The sequence below is a fragment of the Littorina saxatilis genome, linkage group LG17 (assembly GCF_037325665.1).
Source record: "Littorina saxatilis isolate snail1 linkage group LG17, US_GU_Lsax_2.0, whole genome shotgun sequence".
NCBI lineage: Eukaryota > Metazoa > Mollusca > Gastropoda > Littorinimorpha > Littorinidae > Littorina > Littorina saxatilis.
Window position 1 is genome coordinate 88,033 of NC_090261.1, and position 25,585 is coordinate 113,617.

The 25,585-nt window shown below is 46.6% G+C and overlaps 1 protein-coding gene across 1 annotated transcript in view; it reads right to left on the reverse strand.

The window, feature by feature from the left end:
• The window catches only part of LOC138953980 (serine/threonine-protein phosphatase 2A regulatory subunit B'' subunit gamma-like), a 64,375-nt gene that overhangs the window by 23,613 nt on the left and 15,177 nt on the right, over positions 1-25,585 (reverse strand). Inside the window, exons 2-5 of the mRNA XM_070326007.1 lie at positions 22,675-22,724; positions 20,957-21,011; positions 18,519-18,631; positions 10,205-10,373 (exon numbers count right to left, since the gene is read on the reverse strand). Coding sequence (XP_070182108.1) covers positions 10,205-10,373; positions 18,519-18,631; positions 20,957-21,011; positions 22,675-22,724 — 387 coding nt within the window. The remainder of the gene's footprint in view (positions 1-10,204; positions 10,374-18,518; positions 18,632-20,956; positions 21,012-22,674; positions 22,725-25,585) is intronic.

Consider the following 25,585-nt stretch of genomic DNA (forward strand, 5'->3'; position numbering starts at 1 on the left):
TCAGAGTAACACAAATAGCAAGGTGGGGATCAACTCCAGGTCCTTCAGAGAAAGACAAATAGCAAGGTGGGGATCAACTCCAGTTCCTTCAGAGAAAGACAAATAGCAAGGTGGGGATCAACTCCAGGTCCTTCAGAGTAAGACAAATAGCAAGGTGGGGATCAACTCCAGGTCCTTCAGAGTAACACAAATAGCAAGGTGGGGATCAACTCCAGGTCCTTCAGGGAAAGACAAATAGCAAGGTGGGGATCAACTCCAGGTCCTTCAGAGTAACACAAATAGCAAGGTGGGGATCAACTCCAGGTCCTTCAGAGAAAGACAAATAGCAAGGTGGGGATCAACTCCAGGCCCTTCAGAGAAAGACAAATAGCAAGGTGGGGATCAACTCCAGTTCCTTCAGAGTAACACAAATAGCAAGGTGGGGATCAACTCCAGGTCCTTCAGAGTAAGACAAATAGCAAGGTGGGGATCAACTCCAGGTCCTTCAGAGTAACACAAATAGCAAGGTGGGGATCAACTCCAGGTCCTTCAGAGAAAGACAAATAGCAAGGTGGGGATCAACTCCAGGTCCTTCAGAGAAAGACAAATAGCAAGGTGGGGATCAACTCCAGGTCCTTCAGAGAAAGACAAATAGCAAGGTGGGGATCAACTCCAGGTCCTTCAGAGAAAGACAAATAGCAAGGTGGGGATCAACTCCAGGTCCTTCAGAGAAAGACAAATAGCAAGGTGGGGATCAACTCCAGGTCCTTCAGAGTAACACAAATAGCAAGGTGGGGATCAACTCCAGGTCCTTCAGAGTAACACAAATAGCAAGGTGGGGATCAACTCCAGGTCCTTCAGAGAAAGACAAATAGCAAGGTGGGGATCAACTCCAGGTCCTTCAGAGAAAGACAAATAGCAAGGTGGGGATCAACTCCAGGTCCTTCAGGGAAAGACAAATAGCAAGGTGGGGATCAACTCCAGGTCCTTCAGAGAAAGACAAATAGCAAGGTGGGGATCAACTCCAGGTCCTTCAGAGAAAGACAAATAGCAAGGTGGGGATCAACTCCAGGTCCTTCAGGGAAAGACAAATAGCAAGGTGGGGATCAACTCCAGGTCCTTCAGAGTAACACAAATAGCAAGGTGGGGATCAACTCCAGGTCCTTCAGAGAAAGACAAATAGCAAGGTGGGGATCAACTCCAGGCCCTTCAGAGAAAGACAAATAGCAAGGTGGGGATCAACTCCAGGTCCTTCAGAGAAAGACAAATAGGAAGGTGGGGATCAACTCCAGGATGTAGTTCTCCAGGTCCTTCAGAGAAAGACAAATAGCAAGGTGGGGATCAACTCCAGGTCCTTCAGAGAAAGACAAATAGCAAGGTGGGGATCAACTCCAGGTTCTTCAGAGAAAGACAAATAGCAAGGTGGGGATCAACTCCAGGTCCTTCAGAGAAAGACAAATAGCAAGGTGGGGATCAACTCCAGGTCCTTCAGAGAAAGACAAATAGCAAGGTGGGGATCAACTCCAGGTCCTTCAGAGAAAGACAAATAGCAAGGTGGGGATCAACTCCAGGTCCTTCAGGGAAAGACAAATAGCAAGGTGGGGATCAACTCCAGGTCCTTCAGAGAAAGACAAATAGCAAGGTGGGGATCAACTCCAGGTCCTTCAGAGAAAGACAAATAGCAAGGTGGGGATCAACTCCAGGTCCTTCTGAGAAAGACAAATAGCAAGGTGGGGATCAACTCCAGGTCCTTCTGAGAAAGACAAATAGCAAGGTGGGGATCAACTCCAGGTCCTTCAGAGAAAGACAAATAGCAAGGTGGGGATCAACTCCAGGTCCTTCAGGGAAAGACAAATAGCAAGGTGGGGATCAACTCCAGGTCCTTCTGAGAAAGACAAATAGCAAGGTGGGGATCAACTCCAGGTCCTTCTGAGAAAGACAAATAGCAAGGTGGGGATCAACTCCAGGTCCTTCTGAGAAAGACAAATAGCAAGGTGGGGATCAACTCCAGGTCCTTCAGAGAAAGACAAATAGCAAGGTGGGGATCAACTCCAGGTCCTTCAGAGAAAGACAAATAGCAAGGTGGGGATCAACTCCAGGTCCTTCAGAGAAAGACAAATAGCAAGGTGGGGATCAACTCCAGGTCCTTCTGAGAAAGACAAATAGCAAGGTGGGGATCAACTCCAGGTCCTTCAGAGAAAGACAAATAGCAAGGTGGGGATCAACTCCAGGTCCTTCTGAGAAAGACAAATAGCAAGGTGGGGATCAACTCCAGGTCCTTCAGAGAAAGACAAATAGCAAGGTGGGGATCAACTCCAGGTCCTTCAGGGAAAGACAAATAGCAAGGTGGGGATCAACTCCAGGTCCTTCAGAGAAAGACAAATAGCAAGGTGGGGATCAACTCCAGGTCCTTCAGAGAAAGACAAATAGCAAGGTGGGGATCAACTCCAGGTCCTTCTGAGAAAGACAAATAGCAAGGTGGGGATCAACTCCAGGTCCTTCTGAGAAAGACAAATAGCAAGGTGGGGATCAACTCCAGGTCCTTCTGAGAAAGACAAATAGCAAGGTGGGGATCAACTCCAGGTCCTTCAGAGAAAGACAAATAGCAAGGTGGGGATCAACTCCAGGTCCTTCAGAGAAAGACAAATAGCAAGGTGGGGATCAACTCCAGGTCCTTCAGAGAAAGACAAATAGCAAGGTGGGGATCAACTCCAGGTCCTTCTGAGAAAGACAAATAGCAAGGTGGGGATCAACTCCAGGTCCTTCAGAGAAAGACAAATAGCAAGGTGGGGATCAACTCCAGGTCCTTCTGAGAAAGACAAATAGCAAGGTGGGGATCAACTCCAGGTCCTTCAGAGAAAGACAAATAGCAAGGTGGGGATCAACTCCAGGTCCTTCAGAGAAAGACAAATAGCAAGGTGGGGATCAACTCCAGGTCCTTCAGGGAAACACAAATAGCAATTTCAAACAAGAAACATTCAGTTAATCCGTCAACCATAAAGAGCAAGTCTAACACACACAAGTCAGGGTGGGGAGCAAACTTGGTTTGTCTCACTGGCAAGTCAGGGTGGGGACCAAACTTGGTTTGTCTCACTGGCAAGTCAGGGTGGGGAGCAAACTTGGTTTGTCTCACAGGCAAGTCAGGGTGGGGAGCAAACTTGGTTTGTCTCACAGGCAAGTCAGGGTGGGGAGCAAACTTGGTTTGTCTCACTGGCAAGTCAGGGTGGGGACCAAACTTGGTTTGTCTCACAGGCAAGTCAGGGTGGGGAGCAAACTTGGTTTGTCTCACTGGCAAGTCAGGGTGGGGAGCAAACTTGGTTTGTCTCACAGGCAAGTCAGGGTGGGGAGCAAACTTGGTTTGTCTCACTGGCAAGTCAGGGTGGGGAGCAAACTTGGTTTGTCTCACAGGCAAGTCAGGGTGGGGAGCACACTTGGTTTGTCTCACAGGCAAGTCAGGGTGGGGATCAAACTTGGTTTGTCTCACTGGCAAGTCAGGGTGGGGAGCAAACTTGGTTTGTCTCACAGGCAAGTCAGGGTGGGGAGCAAACTTGGTTTGTCTCACTGGCAAGTCAGGGTGGGGAGCAAACTTGGTTTGTCTCACAGGCAAGTCAGGGTGGGGAGCACACTTGGTTTGTCTCACAGGCAAGTCAGGGTGGGGAGCAAACTTGGTTTGTCTCACTGGCAAGTCAGGGTGGGGAGCAAACTTGGTTTGTCTCACAGGCAAGTCAGGGTGGGGAGCAAACTTGGTTTGTCTCACTGGCAAGTCAGGGTGGGGAGCAAACTTGGTTTGTCTCACTGGCAAGTCAGGGTGGGGATCAAACTTGGTTTGTCTCACAGGCAAGTCAGGGTGGGGATCAAACTTGGTTTGTCTCACAGGCAAGTCAGGGTGGGGAGCAAACTTGGTTTGTCTCACTGGCAAGTCAGGGTGGGGATCAAACTTGGTTTGTCTCACAGGCAAGTCAGGGTGGGGAGCACACTTGGTTTGTCTCACAGGCAAGTCAGGGTGGGGAGCAAACTTGGTTTGTCTCACCGGCAAGTCAGGGTGGGGATCAAACTTGGTTTGTCTCACTGGCAAGTCAGGGTGGGGAGCAAACTTGGTTTGTCTCACAGGCAAGTCAGGGTGGGGATCAAACTTGGTTTGTCTCACAGGCAAGTCAGGGTGGGGACCAAACTTGGTTTGTCTCACAGGCAAGTCAGGGTGGGGATCAAACTTGGTTTGTCTCACTGGCAAGTCAGGGTGGGGAGCAAACTTGGTTTGTCTCACTGGCAAGTCAGGGTGGGGAGCAAACTTGGTTTGTCTCACAGGCAAGTCAGGGTGGGGATCAAACTTGGTTTGTCTCACAGGCAAGTCAGGGTGGGGAGCAAACTTGGTTTGTCTCACTGGCAAGTCAGGGTGGGGAGCACACTTGGTTTGTCTCACTGGCAAGTCAGGGTGGGGATCAAACTTGGTTTGTCTCACTGGCAAGTCAGGGTGGGGAGCAAACTTGGTTTGTCTCACAGGCAAGTCAGGGTGGGGAGCAAACTTGGTTTGTCTCACAGGCAAGTCAGGGTGGGGATCAAACTTGGTTTGTCTCACAGGCAAGTCAGGGTGGGGATCAAACTTGGTTTGTCTCACAGGCAAGTCAGGGTGGGGAGCAAACTTGGTTTGTCTCACAGGCAAGTCAGGGTGGGGAGCAAACTTGGTTTGTCTCACAGGCAAGTCAGGGTGGGGAGCAAACTTGGTTTGTCTCACCGGCAAGTCAGGGTGGGGATCAAACTTGGTTTGTCTCACTGGCAAGTCAGGGTGGGGAGCAAACTTGGTTTGTCTCACAGGCAAGTCAGGGTGGGGATCAAACTTGGTTTGTCTCACTGGCAAGTCAGGGTGGGGAGCAAACTTGGTTTGTCTCACAGGCAAGTCAGGGTGGGGAGCAAACTTGGTTTGTCTCACAGGCAAGTCAGGGTGGGGACCAAACTTGGTTTGTCTCACTGGCAAGTCAGGGTGGGGAGCACACTTGGTTTGTCTCACAGGCAAGTCAGGGTGGGGAGCAAACTTGGTTTGTCTCACTGGCAAGTCAGGGTGGGGATCAAACTTGGTTTGTCTCACAGGCAAGTCAGGGTGGGGAGCAAACTTGGTTTGTCTCACAGGCAAGTCAGGGTGGGGAGCAAACTTGGTTTGTCTCACCGGCAAGTCAGGGTGGGGATCAAACTTGGTTTGTCTCACAGGCAAGTCAGGGTGGGGAGCACACTTGGTTTGTCTCACAGGCAAGTCAGGGTGGGGAGCAAACTTGGTTTGTCTCACTGGCAAGTCAGGGTGGGGATCAAACTTGGTTTGTCTCACAGGTAAGTCAGGGTGGGGATCAAACTTGGTTTGTCTCACTGGCAAGTCAGGGTGGGGAGCAAACTTGGTTTGTCTCACCGGCAAGTCAGGGTGGGGAGCACACTTGGTTTGTCTCACAGGCAAGTCAGGGTGGGGATCAAACTTGGTTTGTCTCACTGGCAAGTCAGGGTGGGGAGCAAACTTGGTTTGTCTCACTGGCAAGTCAGGGTGGGGATCAAACTTGGTTTGTCTCACAGGCAAGTCAGGGTGGGGATCAAACTTGGTTTGTCTCACTGGCAAGTCAGGGTGGGGAGCAAACTTGGTTTGTCTCACTGGCAAGTCAGGGTGGGGAGCAAAACTTGGTTTGTCTCACTGGCAAGTCAGGGTGGGGATCAAACTTGGTTTGTCTCACTGGCAAGTCAGGGTGGGGAGCAAACTTGGTTTGTCTCACTGGCAAGTCAGGGTGGGGATCAAACTTGGTTTGTCTCACAGGCAAGTCAGGGTGGGGATCAAACTTGGTTTGTCTCACTGGCAAGTCAGGGTGGGGAGCACACTTGGTTTGTCTCACAGGCAAGTCAGGGTGGGGATCAAACTTGGTTTGTCTCACAGGCAAGTCAGGGTGGGGAGCAAACTTGGTTTGTCTCACAGGCAAGTCAGGGTGGGGAGCAAACTTGGTTTGTCTCACTGGCAAGTCAGGGTGGGGAGCAAACTTGGTTTGTCTCACAGGCAAGTCAGGGTGGGGACCAAACTTGGTTTGTCTCACTGGCAAGTCAGGGTGGGGAGCAAACTTGGTCTGTCTCACAGGCAAGTCAGGGTGGGGAGCAAACTTGGTTTGTCTCACTGGCAAGTCAGGGTGGGGACCAAACTTGGTTTGTCTCACAGGCAAGTCAGGGTGGGGAGCACACTTGGTTTGTCTCACAGGCAAGTCAGGGTGGGGAGCAAACTTGGTCTGTCTCACTGGCAAGTCAGGGTGGGGAGCACACTTGGTTTGTCTCACAGGCAAGTCAGGGTGGGGAGCAAACTTGGTTTGTCTCACAGGCAAGTCAGGGTGGGGAGCAAACTTGGTTTGTCTCACAGGCAAGTCAGGGTGGGGACCAAACTTGGTTTGTCTCACTGGCAAGTCAGGGTGGGGAGCAAACTTGGTCTGTCTCACTGGCAAGTCAGGGTGGGGAGCAAACTTGGTTTGTCTCACAGGCAAGTCAGGGTGGGGAGCAAACTTGGTTTGTCTCACAGGCAAGTCAGGGTGGGGAGCAAACTTGGTTTGTCTCACTGGCAAGTCAGGGTGGGGATCAAACTTGGTTTGTCTCACAGGCAAGTCAGGGTGGGGAGCACACTTGGTTTGTCTCACAGGCAAGTCAGGGTGGGGAGCAAACTTGGTTTGTCTCACTGGCAAGTCAGGGTGGGGATCAAACTTGGTTTGTCTCACAGGCAAGTCAGGGTGGGGATCAAACTTGGTTTGTCTCACAGGCAAGTCAGGGTGGGGAGCAAACTTGGTCTGTCTCACAGGCAAGTCAGGGTGGGGAGCAAACTTGGTTTGTCTCACAGGCAAGTCAGGGTGGGGAGCAAACTTGGTTTGTCTCACTGGCAAGTCAGGGTGGGGATCAAACTTGGTTTGTCTCACTGGCAAGTCAGGGTGGGGAGCACACTTGGTTTGTCTCACAGGCAAGTCAGGGTGGGGAGCACACTTGGTTTGTCTCACAGGCAAGTCAGGGTGGGGACCAAACTTGGTTTGTCTCACTGGCAAGTCAGGGTGGGGAGCAAACTTGGTTTGTCTCACTGGCAAGTCAGGGTGGGGAGCAAACTTGGTTTGTCTCACAGGCAAGTCAGGGTGGGGAGCACACTTGGTTTGTCTCACAGGCAAGTCAGGGTGGGGACCAAACTTGGTTTGTCTCACTGGCAAGTCAGGGTGGGGAGCAAACTTGGTTTGTCTCACAGGCAAGTCAGGGTGGGGAGCAAACTTGGTCTGTCTCACAGGCAAGTCAGGGTGGGGAGCACACTTGGTTTGTCTCACAGGCAAGTCAGGGTGGGGAGCACACTTGGTTTGTCTCACAGGCAAGTCAGGGTGGGGACCAAACTTGGTTTGTCTCACTGGCAAGTCAGGGTGGGGAGCACACTTGGTTTGTCTCACAGGCAAGTCAGGGTGGGGACCAAACTTGGTTTGTCTCACTGGCAAGTCAGGGTGGGGAGCAAACTTGGTTTGTCTCACAGGCAAGTCAGGGTGGGGAGCACACTTGGTTTGTCTCACAGGCAAGTCAGGGTGGGGACCAAACTTGGTTTGTCTCACTGGCAAGTCAGGGTGGGGAGCAAACTTGGTTTGTCTCACTGGCAAGTCAGGGTGGGGACCAAACTTGGTTTGTCTCACTGGCAAGTCAGGGTGGGGAGCACACTTGGTTTGTCTCACAGGCAAGTCAGGGTGGGGAGCAAACTTGGTTTGTCTCACTGGCAAGTCAGGGTGGGGAGCAAACTTGGTTTGTCTCACAGGCAAGTCAGGGTGGGGACCAAACTTGGTTTGTCTCACAGGCAAGTCAGGGTGGGGAGCAAACTTGGTTTGTCTCACTGGCAAGTCAGGGTGGGGAGCAAACTTGGTTTGTCTCACTGGCAAGTCAGGGTGGGGATCAAACTTGGTTTGTCTCACAGGCAAGTCAGGGTGGGGAGCAAACTTGGTTTGTCTCACTGGCAAGTCAGGGTGGGGAGCAAACTTGGTTTGTCTCACAGGCAAGTCAGGGTGGGGACCAAACTTGGTTTGTCTCACAGGCAAGTCAGGGTGGGGACCAAACTTGGTTTGTCTCACTGGCAAGTCAGGGTGGGGAGCAAACTTGGTTTGTCTCACTGGCAAGTCAGGGTGGGGATCAAACTTGGTTTGTCTCACAGGCAAGTCAGGGTGGGGAGCAAACTTGGTTTGTCTCACAGGCAAGTCAGGGTGGGGAGCAAACTTGGTTTGTCTCACTGGCAAGTCAGGGTGGGGAGCAAACTTGGTTTGTCTCACAGGCAAGTCAGGGTGGGGAGCAAACTTGGTTTGTCTCACAGGCAAGTCAGGGTGGGGACCAAACTTGGTTTGTCTCACTGGCAAGTCAGGGTGGGGAGCAAACTTGGTTTGTCTCACTGGCAAGTCAGGGTGGGGATCAAACTTGGTTTGTCTCACAGGCAAGTCAGGGTGGGGAGCAAACTTGGTTTGTCTCACAGGCAAGTCAGGGTGGGGAGCAAACTTGGTTTGTCTCACTGGCAAGTCAGGGTGGGGAGCAAACTTGGTTTGTCTCACAGGCAAGTCAGGGTGGGGATCAAACTTGGTTTGTCTCACTGGCAAGTCAGGGTGGGGATCAAACTTGGTTTGTCTCACTGGCAAGTCAGGGTGGGGAGCAAACTTGGTTTGTCTCACTGGCAAGTCAGGGTGGGGAGCACACTTGGTTTGTCTCACAGGCAAGTCAGGGTGGGGAGCAAACTTGGTTTGTCTCACTGGCAAGTCAGGGTGGGGAGCAAACTTGGTTTGTCTCACTGGCAAGTCAGGGTGGGGAGCAAACTTGGTTTGTCTCACAGGCAAGTCAGGGTGGGGAGCAAACTTGGTTTGTCTCACTGGCAAGTCAGGGTGGGGATCAAACTTGGTTTGTCTCACTGGCAAGTCAGGGTGGGGAGCAAACTTGGTTTGTCTCACTGGCAAGTCAGGGTGGGGAGCAAACTTGGTTTGTCTCACTGGCAAGTCAGGGTGGGGACCAAACTTGGTTTGTCTCACAGGCAAGTCAGGGTGGGGACCAAACTTGGTTTGTCTCACAGGCAAGTCAGGGTGGGGAGCACACTTGGTTTGTCTCACAGGCAAGTCAGGGTGGGGACCAAACTTGGTTTGTCTCACTGGCAAGTCAGGGTGGGGATCAAACTTGGTTTGTCTCACTGGCAAGTCAGGGTGGGGAGCACACTTGTCGACTGAGATACAACTAACTGGTCTTGGCAAAACAATTCAACAATCCATCTTATTTTTCATTACTGTTAAGCACATTTTTTTTATTCTAAAATAACATATGTATGTATTTCAGCAAATAATACAGAATACAATGACATCATTTTTGAGTCTTTACTTGCAATTTTAATTTGAGAGAGAACTTTAAAAAACAAATGAATTGCATCCCTTTTTCCACACCAGGTCAAAGTATAATTGTCAAAAAGTCAATTAATTTGACTAAAATATTTATATAACTGATTAAACGTTCTCACCAATTCTGTGAGATAGCTTTATGCGGCTACATCATAGAGCTAACGCTGTAACTGACTAAACGTTCTCACCGGTTTTTTTAGATAGCCTTGGCCGGCCAGATCGTAGAGCTGGCGCTGTAACTGACTAAACGTTCTCACCGTTTCTGTGAGATAGCCTTGAGCACCTACATCATAGAGCTAACGCTGTAAATGACTAAACGTTCTTACCCATTCTGCGAGACAACCTACATCATAGAGCTAGCGCTGTAACCGACAAAACGTTCTCACTGATTCTGTCATAGCCTTGAGCGGCTACATCATAGAGCCAATGCTGTAACTGACTAAACGTTCTTACCGATTCTGCGAGACAACCTACATCATAGAGTTAGCGCTGTAACCGACAAAACGTTCTCACTGATTCTGTGATAGCCTTGAGCGGCTACATCATAGAGCCAATGCTGTAACTGACTAAACGTTCTTACCGATTCTGCGAGACAACCTACATCATAGAGCTAGCGCTGTAACCGACAAAACGTTCTCACTGATTCTGTGATAGCCTTGAGCGGCTACATCATAGAGCCAATGCTGTAACTGACTAAACGTTCTCACCATTTCTTTGAGATAGCCTTGGCCGGCCAGATCGTACAACTACCGCTGTAACCCACAAAAAGTTCTCACCAATTCTATCAGATAGTCTTGGCCGGCCAGATCGTAGAGCTAGCGCTGTAACCGACAAAACGTTCTCACCGATTCTTTGAGATAGCCTTGACCGGCCACATCGTAGAGCGAGAGGCCGATGCGAGTCTGGTGCAGCCACACCTTGCGCATGACGTAGTTGAAGAACTGCATGATGGGAACTCGTCCAAAGGGGTCATTCTGCATCAGCTTGCTGAACACACTGGCTTGGAAGAAGGGTCTGAAACACACACATTATCTTGTGTTCACTGCACACCATCACATCTAGCATTTAGTGCACACCATCACATCCAGCGTTCACTACACACTATCACATGGTCTGGAAGAAGGGTCTGAAACACACACATTATCTAGTGTTTACTGCACACCATCACATCTAGCATTTAGTGCACACCATCACATCCAGCGTTCACTACACACTATCACATGGTCTGGAAGAAGGGTCTGAAACACACACATTATCTAGTGTTTACTGCACACCATCACATCTAGCATTTAGTGCACACCATCACATCCAGCGTTCACTACACACTATCACATGGTCTGGAAGAAGGGTCTGACACACACACATTATCTAGTGTTTACTGCACACCATCACATCTAGCTTTTAGTGCACACCATCACATCCAGCGTTCACTACACACTATCACATGGTCTGGAAGAAGGGTCTGACACACACACATTATCTAGTGTTTACTGCACACCATCACATCTAGCATTTAGTGCACACCATCACATCTAGTGTTTACTGCACACCATCACATGGTCTGGAAGAAGGGTCTGAAACACACACATTATCTAGTGTTCACTGCACACCATCACATCTAGTGTTTACTGCACACCATCACATCTAGCATTTAGTGCACACCATCACATCCAGTGTTCACTGCACACCATCACATCTAGCATTTAGTGCACACCATCACATCTAGTGTTTACTGCACACCATCACATCTAGCATTTAGTGCACACCATCACATCTAGCATTCACTACACACTATCACATGGTCTGGAAGAAGGGTCTAAAACACACACATTATCTAGCGTTCACTACACACGATCACATGGTCTGGAAGAAGGGTCTAAAACACACACATTATCTAGTGTTTACTGCACACCATCACATCTAGCATTTAGTGCACACCATCTCATCTAGCATTCACTACACACTATCACATGGTCTGGAAGAAGGGTCTAAAACACACACATTATCTAGTGTTTAGTGCACACCATCACATCTACTGTTCACTACACACTATCACACTGGTCTACAAGAAGGGTTTCAAACACACACATTATCTAGTGCTAACTGCACACTATCACTAACTGGCACACAACACACAAGACAATACTGACTGGCACACAACACACAACACAATACTGACTGGCACACAACACAATACTGACTGGCACACAACACACAAGACAATACACACTGGCACACAACACACAAGGCAATACTGACTGGCACACAACACACAAGGCAATACTGACTGGCACACAACACACAAGGCAATACTGACTGGCACACAACACACAAGGCAATACAGACTGGCACACAACACACAAGGCAATACACACTGACACACAACACACAAGGCAGTACTGACTGGCACACAACACACAAGGCAATACAGACTGGCACACAACACACAAGGCAATACTGATTGGCACACAACACACAAGGCAATACTGACTGGCACACAACACACAAGGCAATACAGACTGACACACAACACACAAGGCAATACTGACTGGCACACAACACACAAGGCAATACTGACTGGCATACAACACACAAGGCAATACACACTGACACACAACACACAAGGCAGTACTGACTGGCACACAACACACAAGGCAATACAGACTGGCACACAACACACAAGGCAATACTGACTGGCACACAACACACAAGGCAATACTGACTGGCACACAACACACAAGGCAATACTGACTGGCACACAACACACAAGACAAGACTGACTGGCACATAACACACAAGGCAATACTGACTGGCACACAACACACAAGGCAATACTGACTGGCACACAACACACAAGACAATACAGACTGGCACACAAGACAATACAGACTGGCACACAACACACAAGACAATACAGACTGGCACACAACACACAAGACAATACTGACTGGCACACAACACACAAGACAATACTGACTGGCACACAACACACAAGGCAATACTGACTGGCACACAACACACAAGGCAATACACACTGACACACAACACACAAGACAATACTGACTGGCACACAACACACAAGGCAATACACACTGACATACAACACACAAGGCAGTACTGACTGGCACACAACACACAAGGCAATACTGACTGGCACACAACACACAAGGCAATACAGACTGGCACACAACACACAAGGCAATACAGACTGGCACACAACACACAAGGCAATACTGACTGGCATACAACACACAAGGCAATACAGACTGGCACACAACACACAAGGCAATACACACTGACACACAACACACAAGGCAATACAGACTGGCACACAACACACAACACAATACTGACTGGCACACAACACACAAGGCAATACACACTGACACACAACACACAAGGCAATACAGACTGGCACACAACACACAAGACAATACTGACTGGCACACAACACACAAGGCAATACACACTGACACACAACACACAAGGCAAGACTGACTGGCACACAACACACAAGGCAATACTGACTGGCACACAACACACAAGGCAATACACACTGGCACACAACACACAAGGCAATACAGACTGACACACAACACACAAGGCAATACTGATTGGCACACAACACACAAGGCAATACAGACTGGCACACAACACACAAGGCAATACTGACTGGCACACAACACACAAGGCAATACTGACTGGCACACAACACACAACACAATACTGATTGGCACACAACACACAAGACAATACTGACTGGCACACAACACACAAGGCAATACTGACTGGCACACAACACACAAGGCAATACTGACTGGCACACAAAACACAAGGCAATACTGACTGGCACACAACACACAAGGCAATACAGACTGGCACACAACACACAAGACAAGACTGACTGGCACACAACACACAAGGCAATACTGACTGGCACACAACACACAAGGCAATACTGACTGGCACACAACACACAAGACAATACTGACTGGCACACAACACACAAGGCAATACACACTGACACACAACACACAAGGCAAGACTGACTGGCACACAACACACAAGGCAATACTGACTGGCACACAACACACAAGGCAATACTGATTGGCACACAACACACAAGACAATACTGACTGGCACACAACACACAAGACAATACTGACTGGCACACAACACACAAGGCAATACTGATTGGCACACAACACACAAGACAATACTGACTGGCATACAACACACAAGGCAATACTGACTGGCACACAACACACAAGGCAATACTGACTGGCACACAACACACAAGGCAATACAGACTGGCACACAACACACAACACAATACTGACTGGCACACAACACACAAGGCAATACTCACTGGCACACAACACACAAGACAATACTGACTGGCACACAACACACAAGGCAATACACACTGACACACAACACACAAGACAATACTGATTGGCACACAACACACAAGGCAATACAGACTGGCACACAACACACAAGGCAATACTGACTGGCACACAACACACAAGGCAATACAGACTGACACACAACACACAACACAATACAGACTGGCACACAACACACAAGGCAATACTGACTGGCACACAACACACAAGGCAATACTGACTGGCATACAACACACAAGGCAATACACACTGACACACAACACACAAGGCAGTACTGACTGGCACACAACACACAAGGCAATACAGACTGGCACACAACACACAAGGCAATACTGATTGGCACACAACACACAAGGCAATACTGACTGGCACACAACACACAAGGCAATACAGACTGACACACAACACACAAGGCAATACTGACTGGCACACAACACACAAGGCAATACTGACTGGCATACAACACACAAGGCAATACACACTGACACACAACACACAAGGCAGTACTGACTGGCACACAACACACAAGGCAATACAGACTGGCACACAACACACAAGGCAATACACACTGACACACAACACACAAGGCAATACTGACTGGCACACAACACACAAGACAATACACACTGACACACAACACACAAGGCAATACAGACTGGCACACAACACACAAGGCAATACAGACTGACACACAACACACAAGGCAATACAGACTGGCACACAACACACAAGGCAATACTGACTGGCACACAACACACAAGGCAATACACACTGGCACACAACACACAAGGCAATACAGACTGGCACACAACACACAAGGCAATACAGACTGGCACACAACACACAAGGCAATACAGACTGACACACAACACACAAGGCAATACTGACTGGCACACAACACACAAGGCAATACAGACTGGCACACAACACACAAGGCAATACTGACTGGCACACAACACACAAGACAATACACACTGACACACAACACACAAGGCAATACAGACTGGCACACAACACACAAGGCAATACAGACTGGCACACAACACACAAGGCAATACAGACTGGCACACAACACACAAGGCAATACAGACTGGCACACAACACACAAGGCAATACAGACTGACACACAACACACAAGGCAATACTGACTGGCACACAACACACAAGGCAATACACACTGACACACAACACACAAGGCAATACTGACTGGCACACAACACACAAGACAATACAGACTGGCACACAACACACAAGGCAATACAGACTGGCACACAACACACAAGGCAATACACACTGACACACAACACACAAGGCAATACAGACTGGCACACAACACACAAGGCAATACACACTGGCACACAACACACAAGGCAATACACACTGACACACAACACACAAGGCAATACTGACTGGCACACAACACACAAGGCAATACTGACTGGCACACAACACACAAGGCAATACAGACTGGCACACAACACACAAGGCAATACACACTGACACACAACACACAAGGCAATACTGACTGGCACACAACACACAAGGCAATACTGACTGGCACACAACACACAAGGCAATACTGATTGGCACACAACACACAAGGCAATACTGACTGGCACACAACACACAAGGCAATACTGATTGGCACACAACACACAAGACAATACTGACTGGCATACAACACACAAGGCAATACTGACTGGCACACAACACACAAGACAATACTGACTGGCACACAACACACAAGGCAATACACACTGACACACAACACACAAGACAATACTGACTGGCACACAACACACAAGACAATACTGACTGGCACACAACACACAAGGCAATACAGACTGGCACACAACACACAAGGCAATACTGACTGGCACACAACACACAAGGCAATACTGACTGGCATACAACACACAAGGCAATACAGACTGGCACATAACACACAAGGCAATACAGACTGGCACACAACACACAAGGCAATACAGACTGGCACACAACACACAAGGCAATACAGACTGGCACACAACACACAAGGCAATACAGACTGACACACAACACACAAGGCAATACTGACTGGCACACAACACACAAGGCAATACACACTGACACACAACACACAAGGCAATACTGACTGACACACAACACACAAGGCAATACAGACTGGCACACAACACACAAGGCAATACTGACTGGCACACAACACACAAGGCAATACAGACTGGCACACAACACACAAGGCAATACTGACTGGCACACAACACACAAGGCAATACTGACTGGCACACAACACACAAGGCAATACTGACTGGCATACAACACACAAGACAATACACACTGGCACACAACACACAAGGCAATACACACTGACACACAACACACAAGGCAATACTGACTGGCACACAACACACAAGGCAATACAGACTGGCACACAACACACAAGGCAATACTGACTGGCACACAACACACAAGGCAATACAGACTGGCACACAACACACAAGGCAATACACACTGACACACAACACACAAGGCAATACTGACTGGCACACAACACACAAGACAATACAGACTGGCACACAACACACAAGGCAATACAGACTGGCACACAACACACAAGGCAATACACACTGACACACAACACACAAGGCAATACTGACTGGCACACAACACACAAGGCAATACTGACTGGCACACAACACACAAGGCAATACAGACTGGCACACAACACACAAGGCAATACTGACTGGCACACAACACACAAGGCAATACTGACTGGCACACAACACACAAGGCAATACTGACTGGCACACAACACACAAGGCAATACAGACTGGCACACAACACACAAGGCAATACACACTGACACACAACACACAAGGCAATACTGACTGGCACACAACACACAAGGCAATACTGACTGGCACACAACACACAAGGCAATACAGACTGGCACACAACACACAAGGCAATACTGACTGGCACACAACACACAAGGCAATACTGACTGGCACACAACACACAAGGCAATACTGACTGGCACACAACACACAAGGCAATACTGACTGGCACACAACACACAAGGCAATACTGACTGGCATACAACACACAAGACAATACACACTGGCACACAACACACAACACAATACACACTGACACACAACACACAAGGCAATACAGACTGGCACACAACACACAAGGCAATACACACTGACACACAACACACAAGGCAATACAGACTGGCACACAACACACAAGGCAATACAGACTGACACACAACACACAAGGCAATACTGACTGGCACACAACACACAAGGCAATACACACTGACACACAACACACAAGGCAATACAGACTGGCACACAACACACAAGACAATACTGACTGGCACACAACACACAAGGCAATACACACTGACACACAACACACAAGGCAATACACACTGACACACAACACACAAGGCAATACAGACTGGCACACAACACACAAGGCAATACTGACTGGCACACAACACACAAGGCAATACTGACTGGCACACAACACACAAGGCAATACACACTGACACACAACACACAAGGCAATACACACTGACACACAACACACAAGGCAATACACACTGACACACAACACACAAGGCAATACAGACTGGCACACAACACACAAGGCAATACTGACTGGCACACAACACACAAGACAATACTGACTGTCACACAACACACAAGACAATACTGACTGGCACACAACACACAAGACAATACTGACTGTCACACATCACACAAGACAATACTGACTGGCACACAACACACAAGGCAATACACACTGGCACACAACACACAAGGCAATACAGACTGGCACACAACACACAAGGCAATACAGACTGGCACACAACACACAAGGCAATACTGACTGGCATACAACACACAAGGCAATACTAACTGGCACACAACACACAAGGCAATACACACTGGCACACAACACACAAGGCAATACACACTGGCACACAACACACAAGGCAATACTAACTGGCACACAACACACAAGGCAATACTGATTGGCACACAACACACAAGGCAATACTGATTGGCACACAACACACAAGGCAATACACACTGACACACAACACACAAGGCAATACACACTGACACACAACACACAAGACAATACTGACTGGCACACAACACACAAGGCAATACTGATTGGCACACAACACACAAGGCAATACTGATTGGCACACAACACACAAGGCAATACTGACTGGCACACAACACAATACAGACTGGCACACAACACACAAGGCAATACTGACTGGCACACAACACACAAGGCAATACTGACTGACACACAACACACAAGGCAATACAGACTGGCACACAACACACAAGGCAATACAGACTGGCACACAACACACAAGACAATACTGACTGGCACACAACACACAAGGCAATACTGACTGGCACACAACACACAAGGCAATACAGACTGGCACACAACACAATACTGACTGGCACACAACACACAAGGCAATACACACTGACATACAACACACAAGGCAATACACACTGGCACACAACACATAAGGCAATACTGACTGGCACACAACACACAAGGCAATACTGACTGGCACACAACACACAAGGCAATACTGACTGGCACACAACACACAAGGCAATACTGATTGGCACACAACACACAAGACAATACTGACTGGCACACAACACACAAGACAATACAAAACACACAACACAATACTGACTGGCACTTGGAACCGGCCTCAGCGGCGACCAGCAGGAAGTCTTGGTAGCTGATCATCTGCTCCTCTCCGTGCAGCGGCGGCGTGTGGTTCTTGTCCAACAGAAACCACAGTTTCTGACACAAAATAGAATAAATGGTTCACTCTAGCAAGGGGTGTTCAACTAAAAGCACATTCTCTTTCTTATGTTTTGCACAGTCATTCCTGTTTCCTGACTGAGCAGTTCATTTCACAAAAGGGCAGCTGTCAATATAGACACAATGCCTACTGACTGAGCGGTACCTTTTATGATGAACAGCTGTCAGTATAGACACCATGCCTACTGACTGAGCGGTACCTTTGATGATGAACAGCTGTCAGTATAGACACCATGCCTACTGACTGAGCGGTACCTTTGATGATGAACAGCTGTCAGTATAGACACCATGCCTACTGACAAAGCGGTACCTTTTATGATGAACAGCTGTCAGTATAGACACCATGCCTACTGACAAAGCGGTACCTTTCATAAAAAAAACAGCTGTCTGTATAGACACAAGGCCTACTGACTGAGCGGTACCTTTTATGATGAACAGCTGTCAGTATAGACACCATGCCTACTGACTGAGCAGTACCTTTTATGATGAACAGCTGTCAGTATAGACACCATGCCTACTGACAAAGCGGTACCTTTTATGATGAACAGCTGTCAGTATAGACACCATGCCTACTGACAAAGCGGTACCTTTTATGATGAACAGCTGTCAGTATAGACACCATGCCTACTGACAGAGCGGTACCTTTTATGATGAACAGCTGTCAGTATAGACACCATGCCTACTGACAAAGCGGTACCTTTCATAAAAAAAAACAGCTGTCTGTATAGACACCATGCCTACTGACAAAGCGGTACCTTTCATAAAAAAAACAGCTGTCTGTATAGACACAAGGCCTACTGACTGAGAGGTACCTTTTATGATGAACAGCTGTCAGTATAGACACCATGCCTACTGACTGAGCAGTACCTTTTATGATGAACAGCTGTCAGTATAGACACCATGCCTACTGACAAAGCAGTACCTTTTATGATGAACAGCTGTCAGTATAGACACCATGCCTACTGACAAAGCGGTACCTTTTATGATGAACAGCTGTCAGTATAGACACCATGCCTACTGACAGAGCGGTACCTTTTATGATGAACAGCTGTCAGTATAGACACCATGCCTACTGACTGAGCGGTACCTTTGATGATGAACAGCTGTCAGTATAGACACCATGCCTACTGACAAAGCGGTACCTTTTATGATGAACAGCTGTCAGTATAGACACCATGCCTACTGACTGAGCGGTACCTTTGATGATGAACAGCTGTCAGTATAGACACCATGCCTACTGACTGAGCGGTACCTTTGATGATGAACAGCTGTCAGTATAGACACCATGCCTACTGACAAAGCGGTACCTTTTATGATGAACAGCTGTCAGTATAGACACCATGCCTACTGACAAAGCGGTACCTTTTATGATGAACAGCTGTCAGTATAGACACCATGCCTACTGACAGAGCGGTACCTTTTATGAAGAGCAGCTGTACCACAAGCTGTTTAGATAGAAGTGTGAACAAAAATATTTCCTATAAAAGAACAATTTTTAATTATAGTAAACTTAATGTTGATGGTTTCTGTGCAGCACTTTCTCAGGTTAACTGGCAAGAAATTTTGATGAAGGAGGTGTTTGATGAAAGTGTTAATATTTTTTCTGCAATGTTTATGGATATAGCAAAACAGTTTATGCCAGTAAAAGAAGTTACGATACGCCCTAAAGACGCACCCTGGATAACACCTGGAATCCTAATGTTAATTGACCAACGTGACAAGATTCACTTGAAAGCCAAAACAAGCAAACAGCCGGAAGACTGGTTGAACTATCGCCAGGCACGTAACCTTATTACAACAAAGAAAAGAGAACGTATTATTGAATTCTATTTCGAATTAGATGTTAAAGTTTCTGATCCAACGCAGTTTGGTAGCAAAGACTGGTGGAAACTGGTGAAGTCATTCATGAAGAAGAAAGGTTTATGTGAAGATGAAATTCCACCTATCTGTGACAACGGCAAAGTTTACGAATTAAGCCAAGACAAAGCCAACGCCTTTAATAATTTCTTTATAAAAATTTCTATCAATTTAATCGAAAAATGAGGGTGTGACAGTGCCGCCTCAACGTTAAAAAAAAACCAGACATTTAGTGATGTATTAAAAAAAATAATAAAAAAAAAACATCCGGGGATATCATTTGAAGGAACTCTCATGTAAAATTCATGAAGGTCGGTCCAGTAGTTTCTGGGAATTGCTCTTAGCACACACACACTACACCCGGGTCCAGCTTCCCTGTCTCAGTGTCTGTTAAAACATGTAATCAAAACTTGACTACATGCAAAAAGAGAGTGATCAACAACATACCTGAAGCTCATCATTGTCCAGCAGTTCACGGCTTCGTCTCTGAAGGAAAACCGCCCTACAAGCAGAAAGATCCAATCCTCAAATATGAAGAGCAATAAACACTTGCAGCAACAAGTCAAAGAGAAGGAGCATAATACTGTACAACAAACTCCATGCACACAGTCTGCTACAAGTTTGACTACTATGACTCACTCAGTCACTGACTGCTATGACTCACTCAGTCACTGACTACTATGACTCACTCAGTCACTGACTGCTATGACTCACTCAGTCACTGACTACTATGACTCACTCAGTCACTGACTGCTATGACTCACTCAGTCACTGACTGCTATGACTCACTCAGTCACTGACTGCTATGACTCACTCAGTCACTGACTGCTATGACTCACTCAGTCACTGACTACTATGACTCACTCAGTCACTGACTACTATGACTCGCTCAGTCACTGACTACTATGACTCACTCAGTCACTGACTGCTATGACTCACTCAGTCACTGACTGCTATGACTCACTCAGTCACTGACTGCTATGACTCACTCAGTCACTGACTACTATGACTCACTCAGTCACTGACTACTATGACTCACTCAGTCACTGACTACTATGACTCGCTCAGTCACTGACTACTATGACTCACTCAGTCACTGACTGCTATGACTCAGTCACTGACTGCTATGACTCACTCAGTCACTGACTGCTATGACTCACTCAGTCACTGACTACTATGACTCACTCAGTCACTGACTACTATGACTCGCTATGACTCACTCAGTCACTGACTACTGTGACTCACTCAGTCACTGACTACTATGACTCTCTCAGTCACTGACTGCTATGACTCACTCAGTCATTGACTGCTATGACTCACTCAGTCACTGACTACTATGACTCACTCAGTCACTGACTGCTATTCGTCGCGATATAACCTTCGTGGTTGAAAACGACGTTAAACACCAAATAAAGAAAGAAAGAACTGACTGCTATGACTCACTCAGTCACTGACTGCTATGACTCACTCAGTCACTGACTGCTATGACTCACTCAGTCACTGACTGCTATGACTCACTCAGTCACTGACTGCTATGACTCACTCAGTCACTGACTGCTATGACTCACTCAGTCACTGACTGCTATGACTCACTCAGTCACTGACTGCTATGACTCACTCAGTCACTGACTACTATGACTCACTCAGTCACTGACTACTATGACTCACTCAGTCACTGACTACTATGACTCGCTCAGTCACTGACTACTATGACTCACTCAGTCACTGACTACTATGACTCACTCAGTCACTGACTACTATGACTCACTCACTGACTGTGCAGGAGTCAAAAAGGAGGATTGTAATCAAGTTCCCTTTCTCAACAGCAATGAAAAGACAAGTTTCAATGCTCCAGCAACAAAAATATCTCAAGAAAACTTAATTTGTTATATTCCTAAATGACGTGGCCGTGATCACTTGAAATTTCAGAACACTCAACGATACATGTACTGCATCCTGTTTGGAGGTCACCAAACCCCTACGTATAAAAGTTGTTACACTTTACATTCAAGGACATGAGAGAAAACCTCAACACTAAATTATGTGTTCAAGGTCAGCATGCAGTTCGTACAAATGACTGACTCATCACTCGGGGGAATCAACAGATCACATTAAACGACAACAAAAATAAGTGAAATACCAAGTCTGGTGCCATGTTTACTTACCTCGATTCCTCTCTCAATTTCAGCAGCAGTGGGTCTTTGTCTGAGGGGAGCTGAAAGTAAGAGGAACAATACAATCACATGACCAGAAGAACAATACAATCACATGACCAGAAGAACAATACAATCACATGACCAGAAGAACAATACAATCACATGACCAGAAGAACAATACAATCACATGACCAGAAGAACAATACAATCACATGACCAGAAGAACAATACAATCACATCACCAGAAGAACAATACAATCACACGACCAGAAGAACAATACAATCACATGACCAGAAGAACAATACAATCACATGACCAGAAGAACAATACAATCACATGACCAGAAGAACAATACAATCACATGACCAGAAGAACAATACAATCACATGACCAGAAGAACAATACAATCACATGACCAGAAAAACAATACAATCACATGACCAGAAGAACAATACAATCACATCACCAGAAGAACAATACAATCACATGACCAGAAGAACAATACAATCACATGACCAGAAGAACAATACAATCACATGACCAGAAGAACAATACAATCACATGACCAGAAGAACAATACAATCACATGACCAGAAGAACAATACAATCACATGACCAGAAGAACAATACAATCACATGACCAGAAGAACAATACAATCACATGACCAGAAGAACAATACAATCACATCACCAGAAGAACAATACAATCACATCACCAGAAGAACAATACAATCACATGACCAGAAGAACAATACAATCACATGACCAGAAGAACAATACAATCACATGACCAGAAGAACAATACAATCACATGACCAGAAGAACAATACAATCACATCACCAGAAGAACAATACAATCACATCACCAGAAGAACAATACAATCACATGACCAGAAGAACAATACAATCACATGACCAGAAGAACAATACAATCACATCACCAGAAGAACAATACAATCACATCACCAGAAGAACAATACAATCACATCACCAGGGCCCGTATGCATGAGGAGGAAGTCAGCAACACTGGAAGTAGAGGCCTCTTTCGGAAGTGGGAACTCCCGAAGTTTAACTTTCCAACTGTTCACTAGGGATGAACGCCGGAGTGGTGACTTCGAGAGTATTCGGTCAAGGTCGCGAAAATTGGGGGAATCCTAACTAGTAGTAGTACGCATGCGTTTGTGAACAGTAAGCTTGCCACCAGAAGAAATAAATCTCATCGCGACTTCAAAAAGGCGAACGTTGTAGTACTAACAGCGTTATTGCTGTTGTTTTTTGAATGGTTAAACGAAAGGGTCGGTTCAAACCTGTGATGATTGTCTTGGAATCGAATGACTGCCTATGACAAATGACTTTGTTGGCTTGAAAGTTAGGAGAAGAGTAAATGATTATGTTGAACTTTTTTTTTTATTTATTTATTTTTTTTGCGGGGAGTATCCCTCTTCATTGATCTTTTTACATTTAGTCAAGTTTTGACTAAACCATGGTTACGTGATGTTTTCTTTGGGGGAGTGGCTTCCCTTGTATAACCAGGGAAGCGTGTTCAACGTTTAAGCACTTAACGGAAGTAAATTGCTATATATGAGATTTGGGGAAGTAATATGTAATTTAATAATAATTTTGTAGCTCCCAGCGGCACTTGAACCCAGAGCGTCGGATTCAAATTCCGAATCCGTAACCACTGCACTATGCTACTCGTCTAGAAAAAGCACTATGCAAAGATGTGTTATCAGTTGTTCAGTCGTGGTAGTTTGAAAGCTCACCATCTTCGCCGAATGACTCAAGCACGTTTTTTTCGGTCAGTAAATGATCGTACTGTCGGTTTTGAGCCCCTCTGTTTCAAGCTTTTCACCTAAATTAAACAAGAATGTCTATGGTGCAAGGTAGCCGACCGTCTCATTGTAGCCAAGTTACGACAGTTGCTCGATTGACGCATTTCACGTCTTCAATATTGTGTCTGAGCTCATTTCCCAATGAGCTGCCTTTAAAACCAGAATGTCATGCAATTGTAGCATGCGTTGGAGGTTTCTTTTAGATGGGTAAGGACCTTTAAGATGCGATATCGTCGTATAAATGATGAAATTAACTTTGAAAGTGGGAACTTCGGAAGCAAAGTTGCCAGCTACTCGGTATGCACGAGCTAACTTGAACGCCGAAGTAGTGGCTTCGAGAGTCCTGAGGTCAAGGTCGGGGAAATTGGGGGAATCCCAATTAATGCGCATGCGTTTGTAAACGGTAGGCTTGGCAACCAGAAGAAACAAATCTCATCGCGAGTTCGTAAATGGGCGAACGTTGATCGCGCTGTAGCTTTTACTATAGTTGTTTTTGTCTGGTTGAACGAAATGGTCTGTTCAAAGCTGTGATGATTGTCTTGAAATTGAATGACTGTCTGTAATAATGATTTTGTTGACCAGAATGTTGGGGAGAATAAAACTTTTTTTTTTTTTAATGATTGTGTATCGGTAAAACTGTTTGGTTAGAGCGAAAGTTTTGGGCTACTGGTCAATTCAAAAAGGCATAACTCAAGTTTTTTGGGGAATCAAGATATAAGGTGTAGTGAAAAGAAGATATTAAGTTCAGTAACTTTCATATCAATTGGGAAAATGCATGTCCAAATTTTTACAAAAGATAAATTGTTGTACTTAGGTGTTAGTAAATGATGTTTGTCCTTGTTAATTGTGAACAGAATGTATGTTTATGTAAAGTTGAAAGTCAAGATTGGATTTTTTTTATCCTACATAAAGTGTGTGCATGTGTGTTAGGCCAAAAAAAAAACAAGTCGCGTAAGGCGAAAATACAATATTTAGTCAAGTAGCTGTCGAACTCACAGAATGAAACTGAACGCAATGCCATTTTTCAGCAAGACTGTATACTCGTAGCATCGTCAGTCCACCGCTCATGGCAAAGGCAGTGAAATTG